The 23,928-nt window shown below is 37.4% G+C and overlaps 1 protein-coding gene across 4 annotated transcripts in view; it reads right to left on the bottom strand.

Annotated features, from left to right (window-relative positions):
* The window catches only part of rptor (regulatory associated protein of MTOR, complex 1), a 143,173-nt gene that overhangs the window by 106,641 nt on the left and 12,604 nt on the right, over positions 1-23,928 (bottom strand). For all 4 annotated transcript variants that reach the window (XM_088003681.1, XM_088003691.1, XM_088003684.1 and 1 more), the window contains exons 3-4: positions 20,761-20,863; positions 18,360-18,442 (exon numbers count right to left, since the gene is read on the bottom strand). In XM_088003681.1, coding sequence (XP_087859807.1) covers positions 18,360-18,442; positions 20,761-20,863 — 186 coding nt within the window. The remainder of the gene's footprint in view (positions 1-18,359; positions 18,443-20,760; positions 20,864-23,928) is intronic.

The following is a 23,928-nucleotide window of genomic DNA, read 5'->3' as shown; positions in this document are numbered from 1 at the left end:
TTGCTCGTTCAGAGAACCTTTTCATAATATTCTAATTTTTTGAGACAGTGATTTTGGGTTTTCAAGAGCTGTTTGCCAAAATCATCAAAATTAAAACAATAAAAGACCTGAAATATTTCAGTTGGTGTGCAATGAATCTAAAATATATGACAATTTAATTTTTATCATGACATTATGGAAAATAATGAACTTTATCACAATATTCTAATTTTATGACCAGCACCTGTATATATATATATATATATATATATATATATATAAAACGATGCTTTTGCCACTGATGGTGAAATGAAATGAAATGTGAAATGTACACATTCAATTAGCTGATCCGTTTTAGTTGATTCAGCACCTGATCCCTCAGAGTGACAAAGACACGAAGCCACTTTTGTCCTGCCCAGTTGTCACCGTCACCTTTAGCAGTGCACTGTTGACTTTTACCCAGAATAGTTTCTGACTGTGTCATCACCGACGTCGTGATGACTGTATCTCTGGTCCTTGACATGCTGTACAGCCCCTACCTTTCCAGGTCATTGTGTGAGTTTTCTGTTTCTGCCTTGTTTTGTTGTACTTGTGAAAATCAATGTGTGACACAAAGATTAGGCAAGGTTTCGGGAGGTTCTCCACCTTGTGTATGGTACAACTAAAGTGATTTGCATAGGAAATTTTAGTATTAGATTATGAGGGTGAGGGTGTCACTGGCCTAAAAACTCGACGTAATAATTTTTCCACACATGTAGCATTGTCATAAAGGAAGTGACATGATGTTTGTCTATAAATGCACTGACAGCTTTTCTTGGTGAAAAGATGGATTTGTGCACAAACACGTATTGTGTTTTCTGATTTTAATTCCTTGCTGGTATTTCAGTTGAATATCATATTTGTCCTTATTACAAATCTATAGTAAATAGTTCAGTCTGGAATTGTTTTTCAGTCCCAGATTCAATCCGATTATAAATATTTCCTCATGAATATTTCAGTCTGTAACCACATTTTATTGACTAAATGCTGTTGTCTTGAGACAAATTGGTACAAAAAATTAAATCAGCCTTGGTTGCAAGATTTTGATGTAAAATGTATCTGGCGCATTAAAATACCAGATCAAGCTCGGTTTGTGAATCTGGTAGTAGTTTGTAATAAATAGAGGAAACTTTAAATGTTTCCAGGAATCGGCCATTTGATTTATTTGTCTGTTTCTCTGTGGTGCTTTTACTTTCAGACATGCCGTTTGTTCCCAGAAGATGTTGTTGGCTGGTGATTGAGGGGACAGAGGTTGACTTTGCTCATTTCCTCTCTCTGACACATTCACTTTTCACTGTCATTAAGGGTAACCTGTGCAATAGTTCCCCCAATTTATTTAGATGGAATACATGAGAGTGTGATCATTTAAATAAAGGTAACATCAAACTAGACTCTATAGTTGAAAGAAGATAATTGCATTTTTAAGTATGTAATTTCTGTTTCATACTTTATCATCCAAAGTGCTTGTCATTTATTTAGATGTACATGGTTTCTCTGCATGAATAATTAAATAATTGAGCTTATCACGTTGTTGTTGTTTTTTTTTTATCATTGTATATGTGACAACCAGCAAAGCTCACCTTGCATCCTTCAGCATAAGAGTCTGAATTTAATTGCATCCTGAATGCTTGTAGTGCTTTGTAAAGGTCACCTGTTCTCAGCTAGTGACATGATGATAAATGGGACCTGAAATGATACAGGGCACACCTTTAAGACGAGCATGTTTCCTGTGTGATGTTATGCAACAGTGTTGTTTTACAGCAGCGCAACATAAGGCAGGCAGAAGCTCCCACTGAAGATCTGCATCGCTCGTAGTTCGCTTTCACCTCTTGTGGTCAAAGTTTGTGGACAGAGCTGAAAGTGAGTGTGTGAGCAAGGCACCCCATAAAAATAACCAAAAATCCAGACAACTATTGTGATAAACTTATCGAAAAGCGTCCGATCCATGGCAGACAGTTTAAATGCAACTGAATCAAATACTAAGGAAACGTATGAAAGCTCTAGCTTTTGAAGAGCAGAAATAATCGGTAACACTAACTGACCTGAAACAGTAAAAGTTCAATCCGACTGAATGTCATGTTTACTACAGAGCATGTAATTATCTGGTTGCAAATGTTTTTTTCCCCCAAATTTAACTAAATCATTTTCTTTTCTTAAGGGTTGGCAAACAAGTCCCTGTGAGCTCACAGTAAAATGTGAAAACAGCAAACCAACATTGCTGATGAAAACCGACCTTCGAGCACCTACGAGACCTGACCGGGAAGAGGTTTGAACAAAAATAAACGAAGGACACGTATTTAAATTCCGGTGAGGAAGAGCAGCCAAGTTAGACAAACAGAGTTGATAGTCATTTCCCTGGTGACAGCAGTCCTGCTGAGGCCAGTGTGTCCAGGCTGACTCAGTTCACAGCAGGTCTTTTGGAGGAGAGGGTGCGATGACACGTCACCATCCAATCGCGCCAAAACTCACCTCCTGTCAACACGACAGGCCCCGCACAATCCTTCCTCCTCTACAGCAAATCAATGTATGTCTAGTTATAGAAGACGGCTTAGTTCTTCTAAAATAACTTCTTCTTTCAAAGTTCTGAAGAGTTCATCCACGATGTTAAAAACCTGCACGCTATCACTTATGTTTTTACACATTCTGCCTGGCAAGTACCAGACAGACAAACACATCCATTTGAGATCCAACATCAAGTTCTCCTCAAACAAGCAGGATGCTGGAAGAGAGCGATCTGAGTCAGAACAGGACTGCTGCTGCTGCTAATGCTGCTGCTGCTTCTGACTAAGTGGTATGAGTTACGCAACCGGCAGAAGGTCCGAATCCACTAAACACTGCTGCGCCGTACATTTACGAGGGTCTGATTATTTCCAATAAGCAGGGCTTCAAGCGCGCATGGACAAACTGATTCCGATAATGATTTAAAAGCCCTCACAATCCCTCATCTAGCTTCTCCTCTAAATGAAATTGGAGCTGAGAAATCAATTTGGCTTTCTGTCTTCCACCAGAAAATTTTTTATCACTTATCAAGTTCGACCACTTCCTATTCTTCCAGAGATAGCCCAACAAAACATCCATTCAGACATTCACCTCCTATTTCTGTGTGCTAGTCATAGAAAGTATTTGTATTTAAACGACATTTGGGAATCGTTCATTTTTCCTTTTTCCATCTGTTTATTTGCGCCAAAGGTGGAAACCACAACCGAGGTGATCTAATCATATTGTAGATAATAAAAAAATTTATGATAGTCACATTAATTGGCACACAATATACATGGGTGGTTTAGGAACCAATTAAAGAAGGTGTTATTAAGCTGCATTAATTTAAAATCTCTGCGAATCTAGTGATGGTGCTGTAAATTTGTGATAGCAAAGGGAGAGAGAGACCTCTCAAGCACCAGTCCAATTAAAATCAAAGACCTGAGTAGCACTTGAAACTAATTTTCAGACATTTTTAATTAAAATCCTTCACCTTGAGGGGTCTAAAATAGGTGAAACTTGTGTTCTTTACGCCATTTCTCCTTTAATCGATAGTTTTCATAGAAGTTGTAAAAACAGAAAAACCAATCCAGCTGAGTTCATGGCACATTACAACTCAATTTTTAGATAGGATGAGGATTACTATACTCAGACCAGGTTTATGCCAGGATGAGGAGAAGCTAAAAATAAGCAAACTGTCAGATGTTGCGCCTCATTAACAACTTGGGCGACTTAAATTTATCTGGAAAGAAATGCAGGAAACTGGAAGCAATTCTTAAAGAAGAAAAACAACACATGGCAAGCATTTTTTGTCAATCCAGTGTCTAGCAAAGGTACATTTACATGCAACTGCAAATTTTCCAAGAGATAAGGAGAGGGTAAGCATTAATCAGAGGAGCAGCAGAGATCCACCGCTCTTGTGGCAAGAAGAAAGCCTTAAGAAATTTGATTTGTAGTTTGGCAGAAGTCATGCTGAGGAGACAACATGTGCAAGAAGCTGGTCTAATTAGACCAAAATTGAACTCCTGGATAAAAAATAAAATTAAAAAAGGCATAAAACTATCACTGGAACAGATCACATCTACCATGAAACATAGTGGTGGCAGCATCATGCTGTGAGGATGCCTTATTTCAGCGAGTTGATGAAAAGAGGAATGCCGCTTTCCTCGAGAGGCTGTAAAAGACTTGAGTGGGAAGGTTCACCTTCCAACAACAAGCCAAGGCTACAAACAAAAGATTCAGATAAAAATATATTGGTTAAATCGGGGACTTAAATCCAGCTTAGATCGTTTGGCAACACTTAAACATTGTCATTTATGCATGCTCTCAAACCAATTTCTTTCTTGGTCCATCTCTTAAGATCTCAGGTGCAATCATTCATGTGTCTAGTAGTAACATGACAAGATGTCTTTAAAAGGCACTTTGATATTTAACTCTGCAGATGTTTGCCCTACAGTTTGCTGATTTAATGTCCAGGCCTCCTTAAATTTTACTTTTGGCGTCTTTCATTTTACGTCACATATTTTTTTAGCGAAGCTGGAAAACAGACCACATATTATAGGCCTTCTGCTTTTGCTGATCCAATTACCTTGCTCTTTTTAACTATCATAATAAAAAGAACTTGAGTAATTGTTTCCTCTATGTTTCACTTCAGTTACCCACAAGTTTGCACTCGTCTGGACAGGAGAAATATAGTTTGGATTCAATATATCCTTTTAATATTGATGAAAATTATGAATAAAATACTTCGACATTTCAATAAAAGGCTGAATTAAAGTACTGGCAGAACATTTGAGCAGCAGTCAAACCAACCTGTGCTTCTGCAGATGTATTTTAGCAGTTATTCTTATCCCATGCTGCCAGCTGCCTATTATATTGCTATCCTCTGGTCTAATCAACTGCTGCCCTCATTTCCAGCCACCTGCAGGGCCACTTGCACCGGTTGGTGATTGAGGAGGGACCGAAGCGGGCAAGAGTGCCACAAACCATTAGCCTAGAGACAGAGCTTAGGGAACGGTGCTGATTTTAACTCTGTGTGATGTCAGAACAAAGTGCGCCTCTACTGAGGCTCAAATTTTAAATTTATTGAAATATTCAGCAGCAGTTCGTATCAGATTTGCATCGCAAAAGACACAAAAAGGTGAGGAACTAAAGCAGTTATTAGAAATCTTAATTAGATAAAGCAAAGGTCTGCAAACTGCTGCAAATATAAATGTTAGTAATTTGTGTTGCCGGGAAATCATTAGTCTTGCTACTAGATCTTTCCCCACAGCAACAGCAAGTAGAGACAAGAGTTATTAGTATTGATCAAACAACCCAAAGACATATTATGGCTATTTGTGCTGTGGTGCATTAAGAATGCGTTCTCTTTAGCAAAGTAAAACTATTATCTATTAAGCAGTCAATTTTTAAAATAAACATCTAATTACGAGAAAATGAATGGCACCTTGTTCCCAAACAGACTATAGGTAAAGTTTTGATTTATCCTTTTTTCACTGACATGAAAACAACAGAATTGAATTCGAAGTAAAAGGAGGTGGGAAACTTTTTAAAAAAATAATCTAATAAGGTTATTAGCCTGGTAAAAAAAAAAATAGCCTTTTGTTCTTCACTTTCATCATAAACTGTATATCTAATTATTTAACTCTGCTCATCAGATTTAGTCTGATGAAGATTTCTATTTAGTGTGTGCTTTACAGCGACCTGTATAATCACGGAAATAAACAATGCGTGTGTGTGATATATTTCTTTGCTTACCTGTACAGACTGTGAAACCACAGGGACAACAGGGACAATAAAGATACATCTAATGAGACATAAAGGAAGTGCAACCCCTCTGACAGACTTCATATAAAGGAGAAACAAAAAGTCAAAGCTCTAAAACTATAAGACTACATGTCCAGGTATAAACAGAGAGCAAAGGTGGTGGGTGTCAGGCGAGACCTTGCTGTTCAGAGGTCACACAGACCTTCGGTAACCCACTGAAGGGATTTGTGTTGCCAGAGTTACACTTCAATGGACATTAAAATCAATTCAGCATGTAGTGTCTGGCACAGGTATTTATATCCCTGAACTTTATCACATTTTGTCTCACTACAAACTTTAAATTTCAATGTTTTTATGGGATAAGCCCATACAAAATATTATTCTCAATTTCCATTGAAATGATTTAGGGTTGCACAAGAAAGACCCTCTAAAGATATTGCATGTAAAGTGACAACAATGAGCAAAAAGATCTGTGTCACTTTGCTGGACTAATGAGATGCTTTATCAGGAAAACTGTGAGGATGATGTAACCTAAGAGCTGGTCTTAATTTTCTCCTGGATGAAAATTTGATATAATCAAAAAGGAATCAGCTTAATAAAATATCTGTATTACTGTTATGAAGAAAAAAGCATACTCAAATTTCTAAAACTTGAGACAAAGCATAACTTAAATTCAAATTGATTAAATCTTACAATGTTTGCTGACCAGTTATGTTCACAAAAGATTTGATTAATAAAGTCCTAAAAGACAAAATTTAGTTCTGAATATTCAAAGAAAAGCAGACACATGCAAAATAAATACGTAATTCTAATAAGATGGCTCCCAGATAACCTTGTCAGATAATAAAATATTAAAATGTGTTATGCAAGACTGTCTGATCTTCAAGGGTACATTTGCCGGGAGTTGTTGCAGGGATCAAATGGCACCGATTCGTTTATGTTCTGTATCTTTTCTAGATGTGGAAAGAGTGCAAACATTTGGGAGGTGGCCGCGAATAAAAGGACAAAAAATAGACTGGACAGGAAGAACAAGAAAGCTGAGAGGCGTAACAGCAAACTAAAAGGAAAATGAAAGGGTGGAGGATGGGAATGTAGGAAAAAGAATCATCTTCTTCCTCCAACATCCTGAAAGAGAAAGCTGATCGTCTGGTAGGATGGGGTTATGCATTTATCGGGAGGAATAAAGTAGAGGGAGAGGCAAGACTGTATTAGATAAAAGCTCAGACGATGGAAATGTCCCGTTATTTAATTACAACTACAGGTATTTCCAAAGCCAGCTCTCTTTTATCAGATGCAACCTTTTAAATACAATACTATGTGTGCATCAAAAAAAACAACATCATCAGATCCAGACTTTAACATAATCCCTCAAAAGAAAACATTTAAAATACTTCAGGTTTTTTCTCCTAAGCAGCCGAGTACCTGCAAAATAAACATTGGGTAAATTTATTAGGCACACTTGTTCAATTGCAAGTTGTGGCCAGCGACTGAGCTTGAAATTGAAATGGCAAATTCAAGTCACATTGCAGCAACCCTATTCACTTAGAGGTCTAGACATGGTGAAGATAACTTTCTGAAGTTCGAACCGAGTATCAGACAGACTGAAGACACTTTCACCGCAGCACAGACATTTCTGACAGACAGGCTAGTCTGAATATCTCAGAAACTGCTGATCTACTGGGTTCACAGAAAACCCATCTCTCAAGTTTATAGAGAATGGCCTAAAAACAGAAAAGATATCCACTGACTGCCAGACTTATGTGATATGATAGGAAGGGAACCGTACCTCAAATAACCAGTCATTACAACCAGGATATGCAGAATACCATCTCTAAATGCAGAACATGTGAGCCCTGAAATCAGATAGGTTGTGGCAACACATCATCTGATTCAGACTAATTGAGTGCCTCTCATTTCAGTGACAAACCAGAAGTTGGACATTAACAGAGAAAGAAAAAGTAAAACATTGCCTGTTCCGATGAGACAATTTCAATCATGTCATTCAGGTGTTGGGGTCAGAATTTGGAGTACACAACATGAAAACATGGAGTACTTCAGGGTCCTTTGGCGGCTCTAAACGATCAGCGCTTTAAACAATAAAGCCTCCATGAGTGTTGTTACCTCCCTTTGTCACCACCATGTACATCTGATGGCTACATTCAGCAGGATAAGGCTCCAATGAGATGCAGGCCATTCAGTGAACTGCAGTGCCTTTTAACATTTTTGTAAATTACAGATCATTTCATTCCAGCTAGTTGTGGGCTGACAAGATGGCTTGAGATCATAAAGGATTATAACCTACTGACAATCTGCAAAAACAGAAACTCTGGCATATACACTCTGTTGTTTTTCTCTGAATTTGTGGAGATGAATCAATGTTATTATCCAGCTATGTTTAATATAGCAAGAGTGGGCTTTACCAGAGTATTGTTGACAGCTTTTTAAATAAAAATGCAGTTTTTGACTTTCGTTGAAGATAAGTTGAATAGTAATATTCAACTTATGATCCTGCAGCTCTTAATTTCTGAGGAAATTAAGAAATTGTGATAAATTGTGAGTGGTAGTCTTCTGTTAAAAAATAAATCTAGATTTATTTTTGACAAATATTTTCCAAATATGACAGCCTCCGCTGTTTCACTTTCTCCGTTTCTCACATTTTGAAAGTGGACATATAGTAAACAAACTGAATTCAGGACAAAATGGATGAATAATGAAATGAATAAATATGATGACTGCTGTCTTTACCCAAAATGACAGAGCAACCTTTTTCCTGGTAAAATTTCCTCTATGACCAGGAGGAGGCATTTGGTGTCTCTCCAGCAGCTCCGGTCATCTCCCGAGACCCGACCTTTACCTCTGATTCACTTTAACAAAGGTAGATCTGACCCCTGACACAATCTGGTGATGTATGGTCCAACATAAAGTCAGACACAGAGAACTTCCCTTCAGATAATATTTTCACATTTATCTAATCTTTTAGATAAAGGCAAGGGGCCTCTGGATCTAATCATTTAATCCTGTAACTTTTTTTCCTGTTTTATTGAGAAATCGAGAGGGGTATTTGAAGTTTTTCCCAGAAACCTGAGTTTTCTGCGGAAGATAAGGAAAGTTTTCTCCTGCCCTTTCTGCAACGACAAGGTCAGGCTCACCGCTGCGGGAGAAGAGGGAAAAACAAGACCTGGTGTCAAACTTCAGCCTAATTAAGGAGTTGACCAAGTCAGTAAATGCTCCAGATCAATCCTAACATGGAGAGCAGGTTCCTAATGGTGGGACTGCTTAATATAGAGACAAGCCTCTAGTGTTGACAGCTAGAAGAACGATCCGTCTTCATTAAACCGCCAGTACTCGTGAAGTGGCAGTAATGAATGGCTATTTCTCTGCTCCTTTTCTCTCTCTTCTCTTTCCCCCCCATGTATTCTGCTCTTGTCTTTTAATTAACTTCACACCTTCCTCTGAAATTGTGACAACTCTTTTATATTTGGTGTGGATTAATTCAGCCTGACCAGATCTGTGGTTAAATCCTTCTTTTACAAAAATAATAATTATTTAAAAAAATGCTTGTAGGGACATTTTTATACTTTTCGACCATTACAGTTCAAAAGCTAAATTTTCCTTCTACTATTTTCTTCATCCGACCAATTTCCTGTGTGTACTACAGACGTTGACACCTACATGGCAGGCATTACAGATACAGCAGGTAAGACCACTTAGAAGGCAATAGTTTGCTGCTGAATGTTCTTTCTTCAAGGTTATTTTCTGTGTATATTACTAATAAACAGTTCAATAAACCAAACATTAAGACTTACTTTAACCTTTTCTCTCTTTTTTTCCCATTTTTAAAATGTTTACTCAAGAGCACAGATGGGCGAATTTAAAATGTTTACGAGATATGTTGTGTAAATCTGCCATTTACACAAAATGAAATATATTAACATTAAATAATTCTGTTTAAACTTGCAGAAGTTCTTTAATTAAAGACAGATTTATCTGAACTACGAATGTCAAAAAGACAATCTAAATTAATAAGAATGAAAACTTATTTTACATTTCTGATCTAAATCTTCAGGAAAAAAAGTCTGCGATGAAGTTAACATCAGCGAAGGTCTAAAACCAAGATGCAGATTTTCCTTGCTCTACATTTTTGTTTTTTATCTTTACCTGTGCTGACAATAGTATAACACTACTTGGCAAACTGAAACTGAAAGCTGCTAAGCAAACATTATTGTTTTTCAAGTTTTAGCATTTATGGAGCCTGTACAGAAGCTATACAGAGGGGAATGGAGGAGTCAAAGAGAGGAGATCAATATGACATGAACATTTTTCCCCTCTCTGAGGAAAGCTGCAATGACCCCTCTTATTGTGAAAGGACTACCTTAATGTTAATGAAGCCTGGGGACAAGGAGGAATAAAGACATCCTGCAGAGACAACAGAGTTATTTGACCGGATTTAGTCAGAACAAGCAACAATACAGCTGAAGCCACTCAACTCTTAACTCTTCAAGGTTTCTTTACCCTTGTAATCAGTAAAACTGTAGCAAAATGTGAGAAGAAATCACAACTTCCTGTTATTCCAGATCCCTCCCACTACATGACTTTAACCCAAAGTTACCTACCAATCTGTACACCAGCAGTGTCTGACTGAATGTGACTCTTTGAGCAAAAGCCTTTTTAATGACCAGTTGTTACTGGGGGGAAAAAAAGTTATTCAGGTTCTGTCCATTTAATGTGGCAAATTTTAGCTTTAAACATTGCAAAAAAAAGTCAAGAATAATGAGTTGGATTGTTTAAATGTACAATTAAAGAAGCAGCAGCACTAGTAGCTAACTATAAAATAATTTCTTTGAGAAGTCAAGTGATCAAAAATAAGTGATGAGAATTTGTTCAAACTGTAAAAAGTAATCAAATAAGATTTCACTTTCTGCTTAGTAATTGCATTAAAAGCTAGCAGGCTTTGAAGATGAAGTGGAGACAAAGATGGGAAATCAGAATAATTTTAGTTCTGAACTCCGGGTGTGATGTAGTTTTTTCTTTCATGTGGCTCACTGGGTTGTGTTTTATCAGATTTTTTTTAGTTGGTGGCGACAACCAATTATAAGTGATATTCTCAAAAAAAATATTGTCTTTAGACAAACATGTGCAGCTTGCAAAGCTTTTGATGTTTTCAATTTGGAAATAAGAGGAACATCCAAGAAGAGGAACTTGGACAATCAGATTTCCTTCTGCAGACGTTACCCAGTAAAGCATTTATTCTATTATTTAGGACTTAAATATGTTGTACCACACAATGTTTTGAAAGGTTGTTGTTTGTGGTCGATGTGGCCGTTTTTTCCAGCTATCATCTTAATGCAATATTGTTGCTGTAACTGCATGCGACTGTTCACGTTGTAGAGTGGTCGCCTTGCAATCAGAGAGTTAATTAGAGGGAGCTAAAATTAAAAAACAAATTTAATTAGTTGCACAACATAACTTTGAAGTTCATTTCAGATTTTTCCCCCGATAATATATAGGACATCTATAAACAATAAGCTCCTGAGAGTTTGAGTCTATCTGTTCAATCAGCAAACGTTTAAGGTTTCATATGAGATGCTAACATAAAAAAGAAAATCTATTTCTCTGAAGCAAGTTTTGAAGACAGAAGACAGATGATATTTAGGTGACCCTGACCTGAAGTATTTTACTCGAACCATTTTACTTGAAATGTTCCATATGTTTGTCCTCAGAGTTTACAGATGGGGAGAAACTAAGATAAATTTACATTCAGCACAGGAAATTGAAAAAAAATAAACACTTCCTTTACTTCAATGTGATGCTCAGGAAATGGGAAATTACAAAACTCTTTCTGAGTTGGTATCATTATTATACAAGAACATGCAATAAACTTCTCAGATGAGCATATAATATGAGTTTGATTAGAGATTAATCAGGTCTCCATTTACTTTTACTCAGCTATTTTTTCTTTTTAAATAAGCTGTCTTTTTTATCTTTGTTTATTGGGTATCAGTAAAAAAAAATACAATAAGGCAAACAAAACATAAAAATTAGCCAATTAAAAAGTCACTGCGGGTAAGACTGTTGATAGAATTGCTGCTCCTCTCATCACTGAAATGGACAGAAATCCAGAAAAAGGAAACAGGGATAAAAAATAGGTGATAAGGAGGCCCTGGATATTTATATAAATACTAAATATAAGAGGAAGATTAGGTGCAGGTCACACTACTCTGAAGCAATCACTTACTAACAAAAAGAACAAAGTCAAAGAGAAAAAGTAGATGTAATTATCCAATTAATCTGTCCAAGCAATGTCTTATCATTCAGCACTAATAGGAAAAAAAGAAATTAAAAGGTTGAAGAAAAAAATACATCTGAAGAATTTAATCACTTACCCAAGTCGCTTTAGAGCAAAAAAGCTTAAACTGATGGTTTTACTTGCAATTAAAAGAACAAGGGGCCCTCAGCACTTTTGGTGTATTGGCAGCAAATTTGTTGCACCGTGATAAACCCACTGCATCTATGTCAGGCTTCATGACAAACAGCTCATTACGCAAAATGAATTGGTAATGCTGCTCAGGGCTGAAGGAACTTCTCGGTTCTTGCACGGATCCTAATGAGAAACAGGAAGATTAACAAATCAGGTGATAACAGGGCCACTTACTGTACAAGATCTGTCAAAATCGATGCTGTGATCTGAGCAGACGTTAATCAGAACTTTCCTACCGCCCGCCTCAAGTCACACGACTCAGCAGCTCCCAAAGTGAAAGAGTCAGGGCCCTATTTTGGGTCATGACATTCAAATTAAGGTTCCTGAGATGATTTCACGTTAACCAAATTAAATATTTGCCTTTTTTTTTTTTTTTTTTTTTTTTTTTTGCTGAATCTGTCTAAAAATAATGGCATGTCATTATGTCATGTTCTTGTTTCATTGGCTTTTTACCTATTTTTGTGTAGTTTAAGATAAAACTACAAGCTATGGCTAGAAATATTTTAGCAAGACCAGGGTATCTACATTAAAAGGTAAAAATACAAAGCAACAATTATTACTACTGCAGCTAAAATAAAACATTGATTATTACACTTATAACAACATCTATCTATCTATCTGTCATTTCAATTGTATTACACTGATCAAAACAAAGGTACATGCTGATGTAGTAAATTAAACCTTTTTGTTCTGCTCTTTATAGAGTAACTCAAGTATACTGAGCTCATTTAAGCTTGAAAATTAGCCAACCTGAAGATAGCTGATTTACAAATGATGCTTGTATCTCTCCACCTATAGCACTGGAAATATATTCAAAAATTTGCCATTTACATAACAAGCTTAGTTTTATTCCAACCAGAATTGTAATATAGCTCTATAAAGCTGTAAACGCTGGTCAATGCTGTCTCATGTACCAGTGAGTGCCCAATAAGCAAACTTAAGTCAAAACTTTAATGCTTGCAAGGAACATTAGATCAATTACTGCAACTTATCCCAGAGACCAAACTGAATGATTTATTAAAGTACCAAAAAAGGAAAGTTCCTTCTTTTATTTGATGAGAGATCCTGAAAGCCACCCCCACCCCCTTCTCCACCAGACATCCTTCATTTGATGTGAACAGACCTTCCTGTATTCATGAAAGTTGTGTAATGCTGAAACTTTTAGAAAAAAGAAAAACAGCAAAACTTTAAATTTATTTCTGTTATGGCTGGGTTGGGAGGCAGGCTCTCAATTATGAAGAACAAAAAAATAAGAAAACGTGACATGAATCATCAGAGCAGAGAAGAAAAGGCCTGGTGACAGGCAGCAAAGTGAGTCAGATGACTTCCACAGACACAGAAATGCCTTCAGAGACGAGTGTTTTTTAAGCCGTATCTGAAATCCTCTAAGAGTCCGCTGCTGATGGCACCCGCCTCCAATTTGCCCCATCGTCCTTAAAAACACCAGTGCCCACACTCTGTCCTTACTGTTGGACTGACAATTCGGTGAGAACAACGATATTTTATCCTCCTCAACAGAATAAAGAAGTAGCCTAATGAATGGTGGGTGTTGTATATATAAAGTCTCTGTTCATTCACTGAGTCACATCCTGGCCTCCTGTGTTGTACCCTCCTGCTCTGCATCCTTTCCAGCAGCTTCAAGCCAATCTGAATGCGTATGTATGAAACCAAATGCAGAGTTGGGCCGTAAAAATAGTCTCGACACACCCAATACTATTTTCAGAGTACAGGAAGACTTTAAAGACACTTGGTTCGCAACTGTGCGATGGAGGGGAAACAACATTGTCGATTATTCTGCATGATTGACACTGAAATTCAAAACATTGTTCTTAAAACAGTGTATTACAATAATCTAATTGCATCTATTAGATTATAAATGAAGATTGTAAACAACAAGATGTTGCAATAGGGTTAACTACATTTGACAAGCTCTATAAATTTCTGGTAGTAAGGCCACACGGACAGTGACAAATCTGGAAGTGAACAAATGTCCTACAATGTTGGATCTGGAAGTCATCCAGCCTTCTGGAAGTTCCCCTGTACTGACTGAGTTACATAATCAACATTTATTTTAGGATTACTACACTTGAAAACAATACAGTTTTTCCTATTTACAACATTCACATCAGCGTCCATCTGTTCAGATACAGATTATTATGTATAGATTTCAGTTTCCACTAAAAACCTCTAGCAGAAAACTGATGGGTTGAGTAAAGCTGCATTTGGAAAATACAATGCTGTGCAACAAAACAGTTTTAATATCTCTTTTTCTGTTGGGTTTCTTGCATATAATACTCTTAGACAGTAATCTGTCCAGATCCTAAAAAGACAGATCTGTTTCAATAAAACCCCACCATTGAGCTAAGAAGTAAAGTAAAACAGCTAGAACGATTAATATTTTCATATTTCCACTTTGTAAGCTGTACCTCTACCATAAACAATCGGATGCGAACATAAATTAAAGGGTTCCATGCAGTGCATCCCACCTTCTAACCTATACCATGCTGAAAAGAGAAAAAATAAATAAATCGATATTCACTTTCTAAACTGAAAATGGGCGGTAAAGCCCCTTAAGATGCATTGTCATCATTGCATCATCTTAAACCACAGTGAAATTTTACACCAGATCTCAATTTGGGTTTTCTTTGGTGATGGAAAAAGCTCAAAAGTCGGGGGAGGCCGAGCCTTTGAAGCCCAGCTCGACGATGCATAATGCAGAGGCCGTTAGCTGAGAGGACAGCAGGGGTTTGCAGGCTGCAGCCAGGCAGGAGAACTGAATACAGCCACCACACAAATACAGAAAAAAAAAAAAAACACTCCGATTAAACCTGTTTGGCAGCTGCAATATGTTCAGCAATTTGTGCACACTGCGTTGGCTTTGAAAAGGCGATCTGGCAAGACAAGCGTGTCGCTTTTTATCTTAAGAGATAACAACCAACAATTGTGGAGGAAAGAGTTGAAAAAGGATTCCCAAACAAATAGCAGACGGCTGAGAAGGAGACGAGAAGGGTGACAAGCACAGATAATATGAAAGTGAACAAGTAAGGTTTAAAAGAGAATGAGAAAGCAGCTGAGGCAGGTTGAGGTAGAATGCACAACAATAAAATGAAAGCGAAGATATTGCAAAGGCTGTCTGGGCAGCACCGTCTTTATTTTAATAAAGCAAAATAAAAGACAAAAGTAATTAAAGAAAAACAGAAAGGAAGAATAAATGAAGCTCAGATGCAGATGATGTGAATCAGTTTGAACATATGAATAGTAATTTAGTTCTGGGTCTGATCCAAGATATTGGCCTGTCTTCATGTCTCATCACAAACGATGGAAGGACAGAGCAAGAGATGGACAGATGGACAGGGGCCACATCTGAAACGACACAAGCTCAATTCAAGTCTGTTGTAATAAAGAAAGGGCTGAGATAAGAAGCAAAGCTCTTGATTTACCAGTTTGTCCTGAGATATGGATCAAAACCAAAAGAACAAGATCCCGTAAACAAGCTGAAGTAATCTCCCTCCGTGGGATCGGTCGGCCTCACACTGATGACACTGCAGCTCTGTTCTCCGGTGGGAACTCTGAGCCGATCCAACCCTCTGCCCCTTGAAATGTCTTGATCAGTACGCATTTGAAGGTTTTCTGGAAACACCCCACTGGGACAACATTCTGGGGCAGATCCACAACTTGCTAGACGGGCTGTAAATCCCCTCCCTTGGCCTGGAATCACCTGGGATGCCACAGAGTGAATACAGAGTTGTATGTCTGTATTCCTGGACCGAATGAAGAGACAGATGGACCGATACTGTCCATATTAAATCTGCCTAAATCTAAGCAATGCATCCAAAGCAACCAGCTGAATATTTGGTTACCAGGGTAACCCCAGCAATCTGAAAACGCAGTGAGGGATCTCCATATGGAAAGGGTTCTCTACCACGACCAGTCGTGAAAGCTCCAGCACCACCACATCTGTCAGTGACAGACCAATCACAATCTTGGCACACGTGGCGCCATTCAGCTCCGCTGGCATTTTACTACCTGCCTAACTGTTCACTAACACGGCTGTTGAGGTTAGAGATGGAAAGTGCTGCGATGCCAATAATGTTTTATTTTTTTTCTCCTCTCAGTTATTGAGAAGAGCACAAATTATGTTCAATCTGCCTTTTTTTTTGTAAGAAAAGGTCTTTTTTGAAATCATACTACTCCTACATATCTTCATTATCTTTTGAGAGACACAGTAAGTATTTTCATTAAAGTATCTCTTGTGAAATCAAGAATTGCCACAACAGCAAAACATAAAAAAAACTGAATAAAACAATTCATAGAAACGGAAGATAGAAAAACAAAAATATTTGTTGTGATGGACACGAGAGCCTTCATTGAAAATAAAATATTTTTATGTTGTTGAGGAAAAAATGATGATAAACGGAGGTCAGCGAACAACAAAGAGGGACGAAAGAGCGGGAGGAAGTGTTGGTAGAAAAAGTGAGTGGGCAGCTGGGATGGAGATTGCTTTTCTTTCTGTTTTCTGGCCATAAGGGTTAATGTTCGAGCCCTGCAGCAAACATAGACATAAGATTCGTGACAGCAGAGCTGGCAAAACTAAACTCTGAACGGTTCAGCTGCTGCAAACAACACTGCTACCAAAAACCGCCATGGGCTGTACACAGAAATGTGCAAAAATAATGGATGCTAATTTGCTCTCAGGTATAATGTTTACCAACTCAACTCATGTACTATTACTTACAACAAAAATGCCCCCCACCCCCCTCCCTCTGCCCCGCTGTGACAAGCGGGTAATAACCGCAGCGTAATTGATTGCTTTGTCAACACTTTATGTAAGGTGTGTTGGCGAAATCGGCTCTTTGTCGTGATGCTGCAGAGCTCTGAATCCTCGGGCTGGAAACGGGAACAGCTTTCTCACCCTCCCACTCCTCCTCCTCCTCCCGGGCTCCTACCACCATTTGCTGCTGACCTCTGGGATCAACCAAACCCGAGCTCACATTTCTTTAGCGGCTCCATCTCTGGAGTCGTTCTTCCTCCACCTCCTCTTACCTTATGCATTTTCTTCTAAGCCATCACACCGAACAGCCACGTGTTCTATTTCTAGCAGCTCCACAGCTTTGCAGCAACACACCCAACAAGACGATGTGTGTTTTGATACTGAAGCTTTATGAATCAAATCAAATCAAATCAAGCCTTGTCAAATTGAACTAATGACAGATTTTGAGGCAGTATTATTAGTGGAAAAAATATTAGTAAGACAAAGTATTTTCATCCTACTTAATGCAACACAATATTCAATGCATTAGGTCCATAACACTTTTTATTTTGTCAGTATTATGTAGTAAGCCACAATCACAACAACTGCATGGTGTGTATGAAGAAAGCTGAATTGAGAAATATAGCAGGAAGCATTAAAAGTTGGCACTTTTAGACATAATACCCACATAGTATGATTAACAATTTAACGGATTTCTAAAATATTTGACTTTTTATTGAATTAGATGCACCGTAATGCTGTGCTGTGAACCACATAAAGCACAATTTTATAAAGTATCCTTAGAACCACTGCCTAAACATAGCAGTAAAGCCGTAGGTAAGTAACAAACTCACACCTTTATAAATTGAATTCCAAAAAGTGAAATAATTAGAAAATGAAATAATTGAATGGGGGAAACAAAAAAATATCACCTGGTATCAACTTAAATATGTAAACACATTTCTGTGTTGTTGTTTTGTTGGAAAAACATGAAAGGGAAGCATAAAAGATAAGAGAAATGTCCTTTGTCTGAAATAATTAAAAAAAATAGCCTGCCAATTATCTCAAAACTATATAAAACATATAAATCGGGTTCACATTTCTAAAAGATGGCGGACAGAATTAAACCTCCAAGGGATGAGCAATTCATCAAGAAAAAAAAACAACTCAGGCAAAAGTAGTGGAGAAATGTAGATGATATGAGACAAAAAATGCATCTGATAGTTATTGTGCTTCATTTCACCATCAATGAAACATGGTTTCATCCAGCTGGATATGGATGGCGAACAACAGAATCCATTAATGTATGGTGTGTGTGGTATATATATATATATATGGCAGTATAATAAGGAGGCTTTCTCCACTCACCCTGGGCTGCCAGTTTTCGTACTGCTTCTGCAAGTTTGCCCCAATGGTCTCCAGGGCTTTTTGTGGACTCATTGACAGAGGATCTGACAAGAAAAACAAACACGGTGAAACCACACAGCCACCTCTGACTCGCACCCACACAGGCCAGCTGCACAAAACCGTCACACCTTGACAAAAAAAAAAATACTAGTAAAATCGAGGTTGACAAGTCAGACATAATTACAGCTTCCACATTCAGGGTGTGAGTGTTAGGGAAATACAGTTTTGGCATTAAAAATGTAGAACAAAATTGAGGGATTTTAAAAATAATATCAGGATATCGCAACATATGGCACTGAGAAAAAGAATAAATGTTAAACATCCGTCCGTTCAACTGTTTTCAGCAAGTGGAAAATCATCCGTTAGTAAGCCTGTGTGAATCACAAATATGCTTAAGAGATATGATAGATTAATTTGTTTTTGCTGTTGTGTCAGACTCCTATTTTCAGATAACCGATTAAACATTTCACGGTGCTCTCTGAACCCTGCTTTAAACCGCCTGCCGTGTTTCTTGGTCTCCATGAGGCTGGAGTTAAACTGAGATTACGCTACAAACACTGTGTTAACTAATTAGATACCTGTAGAAGGTGGTTGGCTGTGCTGGATTTTATTTAGGAGTATGGGAGTAAAAGGGGTGAATACAAACAAATTAAAAACTAGAATAATTTTCTTTTCATTTCAAACTGATAGTTTGTGTTGGTGTATCTCAGAAAATGCATTGAAATTTCCCGTAGTGAATGTTGTAAAGTGGAAATAAGTTCAGAGGATTTGTACATTTTTGCTTTGCACTGCTCGTGTTACTTGTAGACATATATGTATTTTAGACGTATATTTTGTATAAATCATTACAAAATAATTTATAGTTATAGATGTATAGAGCCTAGCAATTGATATTAGGGTCTTTGAAAACTGTACTGCACTTCAAAAACCACCACTGTGATTATGTGATGGTTTCTGAAGCAGTTTTCACAAAAACATGTTTACATTAAAACATTTCAAAGTTCGTTTATTCAAATACAGCTCCTTCACATGGGAGGAGTCGAAGACTGCAGAGCATTTTAGAGGACTGCAGAGCATTTTAGAGGACAGCAGTTGCTCTTACCATCTAATATTAGTAAACACTTTCTTACAAACTACAGCAATAAATAGGAAAACTATCCTTGCAGAGAAAGTTTGTCTAACTTAGGGAGCAGAGCTTCTGCTTCGATCTCACTCAATCTCAGGAGAGAAAAAACAATGGCTGAACATTTCCAGTTAGGAGAAATGAGGGATCTGGTGATTTGCTTTGTCTGATTATTTTTCCAAGATTGAAACAACCCAATGCTTAAACTGGCTTTTCAGACAATGATTTCATGATGGCATTTGGACTAACTTATATTACCTTTATTTTAAAATCTAAAAGCCTTTAGAAGAATCTCTTTTGCTAATGAAAACTCAGAAAAATAGCAGGTTTATTGTTTTGTTTGGCGCTTAAAACACTCTTTAGAAATCACCGTCCCAGTTCATCATGAATTTAAATTTGTTAAAAGTTCTGATTTTTCAATGAGTCTCCAGTCAGATTACAAGATTTAAAATACTGAAACTCAATAAGTGACTTGGCACATTAAAGAGTTAGTCAATGTGAAAACCACTGCCTTTATTTAGTGCGATTAAACTTTCATCCTTTCTTAAATGCATATACTCTCATCCTTTCCTAAAAAGGTAACGGGTAAAAAGCCTCTAAGTCAAACAGCTTTCACATACGAAAATCATAAAAGCATGTTTAATCCTTTCCTATACTTTTCAAGACTGCAGAGGCTCATGGATGACCATGGTTCATTTGAGAAACGGCCTGAGCTGAGGATTGAACCATCAAACTTTTCAGCACAGCACAGCCACTGCACCTCATGGGACAATTTAGGATACAGCTTCTGTTTCTTTCTGGTATTATTTTCAAAAATATCCTTAAGATTAAAATATTACGAGATACGGGACAGATTTAGAAGTGATAAAGTGCTAGATCTCCATTCATGCCAATAGAGATCTAGCATTTTCCCCAGCATCGGTGAATAAGACGTCCCTGGATGTGAATAATCTGACAAGCTGCTAAATGTCACTTCTTGTTGACATTTAGCAGTTTTCAACGTGATCAACTAGCCGTTAAATGGAGAGCATTAAACTCTTCAGTTATTTCATAATTTGATTATTTTGTATGTCATTTGATTTAGGCTTGCAAAGATAATGCCCCATTTCTCATCGTTTAGATTTTTTTTTTACCTTCACCTGTCTCAAATTTGAATTTCTGTTAAGAGCACCTCAATCTTTATTGAAAAGTAGATTTTTTTTTTTTCATTTATATGTTTATTAGGAAGGATATACTCACCTATCCAACACTCCAGCCTGGCACAGGGGGATGTCTTGACCACATCAGGGGGGTCCACTCCCACATTGAGACACAGAACCAGAGCAACACTCACCGTCTTCATCTGTAGGGACACACACACGCACGCACACACACACACACACACACAAAGCATGTAATCCTGTCAAAAATTGGATAGTTTTCAAAAGCCCCACTTTTCTTTTAAGAAATAAACTCTCCTAAGAAACCACGTCTGTAACTAAATTTCTCTAGAATACCTTTGCACCAAAGTTTTAATATGTCTTTTATCTGCTTTCACTTTTGAAATACAGATTGAACCTATAAATATCAAAACAGAAAAGTATAACACATATTTACGCATATTTACTGGCAGCACCACATACGCCAACACTAAGGCAGGAAGTGAGTAAAGACGTAAACCTGAACATGAAATAAAGTAAACATTGATTTGTGGGTTATGTTGCCAATCCTGACACACATCACCAGCCCCTGGCAGGCGGCTTAGGTTCCCTGCTGCGCAAATTAAATATTGAAGTACCAGAGAGCCATTACCACCTGAAACCCTTTCCGTTGTGTCACGACAGACGTCGAGCTTTTTGACGTTGTGTGGATTCATCCTGAAGCTCCTAATGAGCCTGAATCAGGTCACCTACCTAAAGAGCTGAACTCGCACTCACCTGTATGAACAGATGTGAAAGAACTGCATTTATAGAAAAAGACTTTTAAAAACAGAAATGAAAATATGTTTCTTTTGCAATGCTCAATAACTGCTTGTCTGAATGCAGTATAATTTTTCCTTTGCTGTCTAGTGCTTTAAGACATCAATATTTCAGTCAAGTTCTTATTTTTCAGGACACACCAAACACTTTTTATGAAAATCCTGGTTCAATACTGATTGTATATTTACTGAAACTGATTTATAGTCCACACAATATTGTTTATTTGATAATAAATGTTGCCAAGTCAGATGTGAGTTCATGAGGGTTTTATCAAAGTTAATCAGGAAAGATAATATTTGTTCTCATCTTTTCTGTTATGACTGTATACTTATCAGGGACTTGTGTTTAACTGTCTCCCTTAACAGGGCTACCACCTGCTATGAACTTTGGGTGCTCCCAGTTTTTCTGCATCATTGCTTCTGTATTGATAAGTGTCTCTTTCTTGGACAGTACCACTGACAGAACTATTGTTGCCGTTAGCTACATGTCCCCTCTTTGTCATACAAAGTGTTTCTTCATTTAGCCGTTTCTCAATCCTGGTTGTCACCATTCACAGAGCTTATGGTGGAAATAGCCATGTTTACGCTCTTTGTTTTCCTTGCCAATAGAAAGTACTCCTAGCTCAGTGCAGCTGTTTGGTTTTACAGGGACATGCAAGGGCTATTGCTACTTTGACTAAATATGCTCAACGCTTCTCTGTTGAGCTGTGTTTCTCTCCTGGATGGAAGTTATTGCTGCCTTTCAGTTTGTGTATTCTCTATTTTCTTTTTATTGAAAACAGAACATAATTAGAAAGAATGATGCGTTTGGTGACCACTATCATTGCAACATTCCCGGTCGTTTTCTGGTACCATTACTAGCTAATAACTTAAAGATGACTTTGATATGTAGGTCATAACAGCACAGCCAGGCGACCTTTTACAAACACCGTATTGTAGACCCACTGAGCATGTGCTGCATGTCTGCTGTGGGTTATGTGCAACCTTCTGGCTGAGCAGGTTCTGGAGGCCTGTTATTGTGAAACTAATTAAGCCCCCCTGTGTCTTCCCACCAAATGACTAAAAGGTCAGTATGCCAGTGGGACTCAGCGGGGTTACACTTGACATGTACATGCAGCCTTATACACAAAGGCACAGTAGATTACATCACTTCATTCATTTAAGCTTGATTTTTTTTTTCACGCCATGCCCTTTTCTTCCCTGCACAGTGAATGTCAAGACCTATCCTCATGAATGGAAAGTTCTTTGACAGTTTTCAAGTCCAACATTTGAAACAAAGGAAACAGCTACACAACTAAAAAGTGATGCACAAATGCCTCTGCAGTTGCATCTTACTATATAAAAGTTGGTGCAAGTGTGCGCTAGCAGTAAAGTTATAAAAATGGAAAACTTTGCTTGGCACCCTTTAACATAAAACCTGAGAAAGTTGAAAAATGTACATCTTTAGGGTAAAATAATTTTTATCATTTTTACAGTAAAAGAAATATAGCCTCTTAGCTCGACAATAAATTGTCCCAGAAATTATTGCGATAGACGATAACATTGTTTTGGGACCATTTTCAACTAATATAATTATGGCATAATAATACAAGTACATCCTCTTAAATATCAATAAAACTATAATTTCTACAGACCAAGTAGAGCTGGAACTGGAAGACATTTTAAATGTCCAATAGCACTAACGACATAACCAAAAGTAATAAGTGAAACTGAAACAAACCCCCCCCAAACACAACCAAAATAATAAATTAAATGCATTATGAAGTCTCTGTGAACAAAATTGCTCTTCAAAAATATTAATCACTGATCTCATCCTTCAGCTAAAAGAAACAAGAAGAGAAGGGGTCAGTCGAGATGTACTAGAGTGAAGCCTTTTGTCATCCACTCTGGTCGAAATACAGACAGGAGGAAAACAAACATGCATGCAAATTAAAATTATTGAGTTCATTCTAATTTATTGTGCAATTAATTGATCTATTGCTTATTTTGACAAGGAAAAAGGAAAAAGGAAAAAGGTTTGCTGGGCCTCGCCAATCACTTCAAGTCCCATTTTATCTGTCACCAGTATAAAGTGAAAATATGCCTGATTTATATAGTGGCAGTTCTTGTCATTTGCAAACAGAAAGTAGAAAGAAGAACTCAAAACCCAGATGTCTCTGTGTTTATTGTAAACAATAAAAAAAAAGTTTGTTTCTGTTTTTTTAAATTAAAGCGTTACATGCCAAAAAATGGTCCATAATTTTGTTTTATGCACTCTACAAGCTTACACTGTCAGAGAAAAGATGTGGTTTAACAAGAAAGAAAAACATGAGATTTGCCCTTTAAAATACACCATCTGAAAATGGCAGGACAGTTTGGAGAAATATGATCCGGAAGTCCAGAGGGAAAAGAGAGATGTTTCTGTCATTCCAGGTAAAATGTCAAAGCAAACTGCTGGGAAAATTGTAAGG

This window comes from Poecilia mexicana, unplaced genomic scaffold, assembly GCF_051168715.1.
Source record: "Poecilia mexicana isolate PSO_F unplaced genomic scaffold, ASM5116871v1 scaffold_1, whole genome shotgun sequence".
Taxonomy (NCBI): domain Eukaryota; kingdom Metazoa; phylum Chordata; class Actinopteri; order Cyprinodontiformes; family Poeciliidae; genus Poecilia; species Poecilia mexicana.
Note: the sequence above shows the minus strand (reverse complement) of the source record. Positions and strands in the feature narration are given on the sequence as shown.